A 7,946-nucleotide genomic window follows, 5' to 3' on the forward strand; every position below is an offset into this window, starting at 1 on the left:
CTTTTTCACTTTTCAGTTTACCTAGATGGAACAAAATCTGAAGAGGACCTATTTTCACAAGTGTATAAAGATCTAAGACAACAACTAGCAAAGCAAAAATGTAAGTATTGTCAACATAGATGGTGAAGGAACAGTGAGGAATATAGTTAATTATACACCCAAAATGGCATCCAGATGCTAACGTAGGAGTGATTATATCCATTCATTCATTGCTTTGAAGACAATTCAGAATCAGATGCTCTAAATGGATTTGGAGACTTGATTATTTTTTCCACCCTTTGATATATCTCCTAATAATATTTATGTTATGTAGTTTAATATTTTAATAAATGGCTGCTATTTCAATAAGACTGAAACTATCCTTTGGCCAAGTGAAGTTAAAATGCTAATGATCTTGTTTTAATATGTCTCAAGCTCCCCTTCTTCTTTATTCTTCTTTTTTAAATATTTTAAAATTTATTGATTGATTTTGAGAGAAAGGAAAGGAGGGAGTGAAAAAGAGAAACATCAATTTGTTGTTCAACTTATTTACACATTCATTGGTTGATTCTTGTATGTTCCCTGACCGGGGATCAAACACACAACTTTGACGTATAGAGGCAATGCTCTAAGCTACCTGCCCAGGGCCTCTTAAAGATTCCTCTTAAGGATTGTACATGAATTTCTACTTACCAAATATCTCAAAAGTAACACAAGATTCTAAAAAATTATTAAGTGTTTCTTTCAGATTTTTATATTGGACAATACTTTTTTTTTTTTTTTTTTAGTGAAAGGAAAGACAGACTCCCACATGAGCCCCAGCAAGCCTACTAGGGGGCAATGCTCTGGCCATCTGGGGCCATTGCTCCATTGCTCAGCAACCAAGCCATTTTTTTTTTTTTTTTTTTTTTTTTAGCAACTAAGGCAGAGGCCACTAAGCCATCTTCAGGGACTGGGGCCAACTCGCTCCTATCAAGCCATTGCTGCAGGAGTGAAAGAGATAGATAGAGAGAGGGAGGGGTGGAGAAGCAGATTGGTGCCTTTCCTGTGTGCCCTGACCGGAATCGAACCCAGGACAACCACATGCCAGGCTGATGCTCTACCACTGAGCCAGCCGGCCAGAGCCAACAACACATTTTGTAAGTGACAGAAATCCTCCTAAATTTAACGTAAGCAAAAACCATACAGGGGAAGCCATCACTGACAGACATCAATCGCTGATGGTCATCATGGCTGTTGGAAGAACTGTCTCCCTGGGTTTGACAGCCCCAGTGACAAAAGATAGTTTATCCTTTTTCACAATTATCCATAAGTTGATAAATGTTGAAGCTGGTGTTGGGCACAAGGGGTTTACATATTATTCTCACTGCTTTTGCCAATGTTTAATATTTTATTATTATAAAGTTTTTAAAATTTTATTTTTCAAGTACAATTGACATCCATATTATTTTATATTCGTTTCAGGTGTGTTTAGACAATCGCATAATTTACAGTGATTCCCTCCAATATTTCAAGCACCCACCTGACACCATACTTGGTTATTACAATATTATTGCTTATATTCCCTATGCTGCACTTTATAACCCACAACTATTTTGTAACTACCAATTTGTACTTCTTAATCTCTTCACCTTTTTTATCTACCTCCTCCAAAACCTCTTCCCCTTAAACAGTTTTTTTAAAGCAATTTTCCATTTCAGGCCACCTGACAATTTCCAGAAAAGACTTTAATTGGTCCTGCTTGGGTCACATGGCTTTTGCTAAACCAATCACTATGGCCAGGGAGATGGCACACTCTGAATGGCTAGGAATGGATCATGTACTGATCTTGTAATTGAATATACCTCATAAGGCCTCCTGAATCAAGGGGAGAAATTCACCAAAGAGAAAGAAGGGTAGGAAGTAGAAACCAGAAGAAAAAGGATAACAAATCATACTGGGAGAACAAAATTGTAGCTCTGCCTACTGTTATATTTGAAATAAATGGATATTCATGACTAACTCATGCAAAATGCAGTCATCAGCTGATCAAGAGAAAACAGTATGAATCACTCCAGCAATTAAGAATATTACACGCTTTTTTGGTGAGACATAACTGCCCTAGTCCAAATGTCATCATCTCTCAATAAGAACTAGATTTCCTAGCCCTGGCCAATTAGTTCAGTCGGGTAAGAGTGTCATCTGGAAATGACAAAGTTATAGTTTGGTCCCCTGTCAGGGCGCACATGGGAAGCAACCAAAGAATGCAAGACTGAGTGGAACAACAAATGAATGCTTCCTTCCCCCTCCCCTCTCTCTCCCTTCCTCTCCCTGTCTCTCTAAAAATCAATAAAAATTAAACCCTGGCCAATCCCTTGGTTAGTTGGAGCATCGTCCTGGAGTGCAGAGGTTGCTGGTTCGATTCCCCAGTCAGGGCACATACAGGAGTAGCTTGATGTTTCTGTCTCTCTCGCTGCCTCTCTATCTCTCTCAAAATAAATAAATAAATAAATAAATGAATAAATAAATAAATAATAAAAAGATTTCCAATGTCCTCTGTAAATTTCCATCTGACTAGAAGACTGAGCTCAGCCACCCAGCAGCTATTTATTCCTACATACTCCTAATTTCAAGACCATCCCTTCATGTAGGCATGAACCAGTTTGAAGAAATTTCAGGACTGTTTTTAAATTGCTTCTTAGTAGAACTTATAATTCTTGCCAGATATGCTTGCCCACCCCTACCATCTGTTACTCTGATGAAGAGCAGGCCTCCAACAGTGAAGCTAAGGACATCATCATGAATAGACACAGAGAATGTAAGGGGAAGGGAGGGGCTCTGCCTTCAGGATAGCACCTGTGCCAAAACCACTTTTATAGAGGTTATTGGCTTCCTTTCTGACCCTAATGAGATACTTCTGGGGGCATTTCTGCCAGTGGGTCAGCTAGACTTCTCCATCCTCTTAATAATGACCAGTGTGCAGGTGCAATTCTCCCTTAGCGACTAAGTCAAATACTGGAGTTTGGCTTTATGATTGTTCTACCTGCTGATACGAATGAAAGGAGCCTTGATCATGTATTTCCAGCAAACAGCACCTAGTTCCTACCAAATGCCAGCTTTTGCAGTCTGGTCCAAGGCCCAGGAATATCTGGCGTGTTTTGACAGGTACTGAAAGCCCACGAGACAGTATCTATACATGTCCATGTGTTGACCTCTCCTCTTTCCTTGCCAATGTCCTACAGGCTTGTAAGGAAATATTTAACCTTTAAGGCTATCATGCTTGTGTACTAGATATTGGATAAAGTTTTAAAAAAAATACGGAGTGGGCAAATGTAGGCTTACAGTTGTGAGTACATGAAACACAGCGTTTATTCTTGCATTATTATTTATTAATATTATATTTTCTATATGAACAACTGTAAACCTACTTTTGCCCATCTTTGTATGTGACAGATATATTAGAAGAGAAATAAAATCCAAAGCAGATCAGCTTTTCCTATTATTTTTTTTAGTTACATAAATAAGTTACTGTGTTCTCTTAAACCACCATCTTTCTTTCCCATTTCTTCCAACCACAGTGTCCTGGCCAAGCCAGCCTGCAGGGATCCTCAGTATAACCTGCTTTAACCTTTCAGTTTCAGGAATGAGCCACTGGGGAGGCTTTTCAGAAGTTTTAGCTGACTACTCTTAAAACACATCTTTTTTTTTTTTTTTTAGTATTTTTTTTTCTTTTTTCTTTTTTGTATTTCTCTGAAGTTGGAAATGGGGAGGCAGTCAGACAGACTCCCACATGCGCCCAACCGGGATCCACCCAGCACGCCCCCCAGGGGGCGATGCTCTGCCCATCTTGGGGCATCGCTCTGCCGCAATCAGAGCCATTCTAGCACCTGAGGCAGAGGCCAAGGAGCCATCCTCAGCACCCGGGCAAATGCTGCTCCAATGGAGCCTTGGCTGTGGGAGGGGAAGAGAGAGACAGAGAGGAAGGAGAGGGGGAGGGGTGGAGAAGCAGATGGGCGCTTCTCCTGTGTGCCCTGGCTGGGAATCAAACCCGGGACTCCCGCATGCCAGGCTGACGCTCTACCTCTGAGCCAACCCGCCAGGGCCTCTTTTTTTTTTTTTTTTTTTTTTTGAGACAGAGAGTCAGAGAGAGGGATAGACAGGGACAGACAGACAGGAATGGAGAGAGATGAGAAGCATCAATCATCAGTTTTTCATTGCGAGACCTTAGTTATTCATTGATTGCTTTCTCATATGTGCCTTGACCGCGGGCTTTCAGCACCGAGTAACCCCTTGTTCGAGCCAGCGACCTTGGGTCCAAGCTGGTGAGCTTTTTGCTCCAACCAGATGAGCCCACGCTCAGGCTGGCGACCTCGGGGTCTCGAACCTGAGTCCTCTGCATTCCAGTCCAACACTCTATCCACTGCACCACCGCCTGGTCAGGCTCAGCTGACTACTCTTGAAGCTTCTCCTAAGATCTCATAAACCTGTTAAACTAATTTTCTACTCTAAGCATCTAAAATCATAATTGTGATAAAGCAACAGTAATGAAAGGGAAACAACAAAGATTCAATTTACTTAATAATGAAACAATAAATGACCCAAGAGAGTAAGGATATGAAGTTTTGTATTTAATTCAATACTTATCTAAATCCAGACTTTGAGGCAAAAATGAATCATTACTTATTCTCACTAAAACAAAGCAGTCTGCCACCAGCAACATTCATACTTCCTTTAAGAATATTTATTTTTATCTCATGATAAAAGTATATTAATTATAAAAAAAAAGGTTTTAATGTAAAAGCAAAAGAGAAAAATACAACCTATATTTCTACCAGTCAGCAATGTTAATATTTTAATGAGTATACATCCATTGTTTTTTGCTGTTTACATTCATCTGTCTTTTATATGGTTACATGGTTAATTGTGACACTTATTTCCTTTTTAGATTAATATTTAATATTCAAGAAGTTTTATAGAGTTCATTATCGAATGAAACTAAATAAAACTAAATAGCTCTCCCAGTTAAAGGATTGAAGGCTGAGTTCTGTTTTAAAAGTGAATTATAGGCTTGACATAGACATCTTAGTGGAGAAGATGTCACATGCCTACTTTCAAATAATAGGAATAAGAAATTGCAAAATAAAAATTTAATTGAATGTTTATATTTTTCTGTTTGGCATTCTTTTGTATTGAATTTAAAATATAATTTCTAATTATAAAGTAATAGTAGCATAATAGTTCAAATTAACATATAATTATTGAGTCATTTCCCCCTTGCTTGATTTTTAGTATTGTACAAATTTTTCACATTGGCAAATAACATGCTATAAAAATATCTGTACAGATTTCTGGTTTCCTTCTTCTTAAATTACATTAAAAATTTTCAAAGTGCCCTGGCCAGTTGGCTCAGTGGTACAGCGTCAGCCCAGTGTGTGGAAGTCCCAGGTTTGATTCTCAGTCAGGACACACAGGAGAAGAGCTCATCTGCTTCTCCACCTTTCTCCCTTTCCTTTCTCTCTATCTCTCTCTTCCCCTCCCACAGCCAAGGCTCCATTGGAGCAAAGTTAGTCCTGGCACTGAGGATGGCTCCATGGCCTCTGCCTCAGGTGCTAGAATGGCTCCAGTTGTAATGGAGCAATGCTCCACATGGGCAGAGCATTGCCTCCTGGTGGGCGTGCCAGGGGGATCCTGGTCGGGCTCTTGTGGGAGTCTGTCAGACTGCCTCCCCACTTCTAGCTTTGGAAAAATACAAAAAAAAATTTTTTTCAAAGGAACATGTATTTGGTCAAAGAGTAGAATCATTTTTAAATTTTACATACTTCAAAAATTAAATACTATGCTAAAAATGTGTTTTTCCAACATGAGCTGTGTAATAAGAATGCAGTAGGTTTATTACTGGATTTCTAAGGCAAAGTCACTAAGTATTCAGCTAGGCTTCCTTGGTTTAAGAAAAATGATTAAGGTAACAATACTTATTTTTCCAAATCAAGAACAACACTCCAAAACACAAATTCTACGCAGCTAGCTCCACTTTGTGATATTCTTCTAGTTCTCAAACTATTTCATTCCTTGAAGTCAAGGATCATTATACCAACTGCAAATCATAATGGATATCTGATATTTTAATATAGAGTTAAATTTAATGCAAGGATGAAAAGAATGAGACTTGGACTCTAGTTCTATGGAAAACCAGCATTGCTGGCTCCAGAATCTCTGTAATAACAGCCTTAGGATACTGACTGTTGTTTGTATGAGGACCTAGTAAAATGAGAATGGAATTCTCCATTAATTTCTATTATATTTATTTCCAAGGTCTGCAAGTAACAACATAAAGATGGAACACACTGAACTCTTCCTGTGTGAATTAAGAAACTTAACCAAGGACCTTATTCAAGAACCTTAACCTATCAAGATATAACATGCACTTTGGTACAATGATAACTGTTGTTTTGTTTGTTCTAGCACACATGATTTCCCCAATATGTGGAACAGTAAACAGTTATCCCTGACAATGGTCATGAACTTAACTTTTTTTTTTTTCTGACAGAGACAGAGAGAGAGACAGAGATAGGGACAGATAGGGACAGACAGAGAGGAAGGGAGAGTGAGAAGCATCAATTCTTTGTTGAGGCACCTTAGTTGTTCATTGATTGCTTTCTTGTATGTGCCTTGATTGGGGGGCTACAGCAGAGCAAGTGACCCCTTGCTCTAGCCAGCAACCTTGGGCTCAAGCCAGTGTCCTTAGGGTCATGTCTTTGATCTCACGCTCAAGCCAGCGACCCCATGCTTAAGCTGGGGAGCCCGTGCTCAAGCTGGCGACCTCAGGGTTTGGAGCCTGGGTTCTCTGTATCCCAGTCCAATGCTCTATCCACTGCGCCACTGCCTGGTCAGGCGGCATAAATTTATCATAATGAGTTGTTTTCACTCCAAGCAGTGTATAGATACAGCATAGCTCACAAACAGTGAGTCAGCTCCTCTTCTAGACCAATGAATTGTCAAACTTCTCTGAATGGGACCCAGAGTAAGCAATAAGATTTATATCACAATCCAGTATAAATGTAATCTGGTATGTGTTTGTGTGTACATGTCTATATGTGTATTCTTTATATATGTGTGTATATATACACACACATAATGAAGTATCATAAAATATTTACCTTATATATGTGTATTCTTCTATTTTTCCATTTTTAATTTTTTAAAATATTACACACTAATGCTCGCCTCCTACAAATAATGGCATTACCAAGAGTAGCAATCATATTAAATAAATCAGAGATATCCTATAGTAACTTTTGTGTGTTTTCTCATTATTGATTCACTTACTGTTTTTTGTGTGTGTCTAAAACCACTGAATCATTGTGTCATTTATGTTGAGACAGTATTACAAATAGGGTTTTTTTTTTCTGTGTTTTGTTTTGTTTTTGTAAAACCAATGGTCTAAAAATCACAGAAATGAGTTATAGTTATTTCAACTACAAGTAATATAGCACAGATAAGAAATTTGAATTGTGTGATTTTTTGAGGCTTTTTTCAATGCTGGAATTTAAAGTATCTACTGTACTGATCAACTTTTTGTTTATAAATAACAAATAGATTGCTCACAGCCCTTTCAGTCCTTACAAATATAAAATATTTTGTTACATTAACTTTAAATGTTCTCTACAGACTCATTTGATCAGCGCTCATTCTGTATTTCTAACTAGCTTGCACTTGGTGATGATTGGGGTTGCTTTGGTTTTGTTTTTCTTGCTTTGCTTAGTTTTGTTTTGTTTGTCACACACTCTATATAAAACAAGAAAACCAACCTGAACTCAAATTACAGTTCAGATACTTAAAGGCTGTATGACTTTGATGGAGTTATTGAAAGTCTTGATTTCCTCTTTTTAAGGTGGGGATATCAACATTAAGGTGTTGTGCAGAGTACCAAAAAAGTTTGAAATCCTTAAAATAACCTCTGAGGCATTCCCCGATTTAGCGTCTGAGTA

At 38.4% G+C, this 7,946-nt stretch overlaps 1 protein-coding gene across 1 annotated transcript in view; it reads left to right on the forward strand.

The window, feature by feature from the left end:
• Positions 1-6,984, forward strand: part of NMRK1 (nicotinamide riboside kinase 1) — a 31,308-nt gene extending 24,324 nt beyond the window's left edge. The window contains exons 9-10 of the mRNA XM_066367970.1: positions 17-100; positions 6,271-6,984. Coding sequence (XP_066224067.1) covers positions 17-100; positions 6,271-6,290 — 104 coding nt within the window. The 3' untranslated portion in view covers positions 6,291-6,984. The remainder of the gene's footprint in view (positions 1-16; positions 101-6,270) is intronic.
• The last annotated feature ends 962 nt before the right edge of the window (positions 6,985-7,946 follow it).

This window comes from Saccopteryx leptura, chromosome 2, assembly GCF_036850995.1.
Source record: "Saccopteryx leptura isolate mSacLep1 chromosome 2, mSacLep1_pri_phased_curated, whole genome shotgun sequence".
NCBI classification, from domain to species: Eukaryota; Metazoa; Chordata; class Mammalia; order Chiroptera; family Emballonuridae; genus Saccopteryx; species Saccopteryx leptura.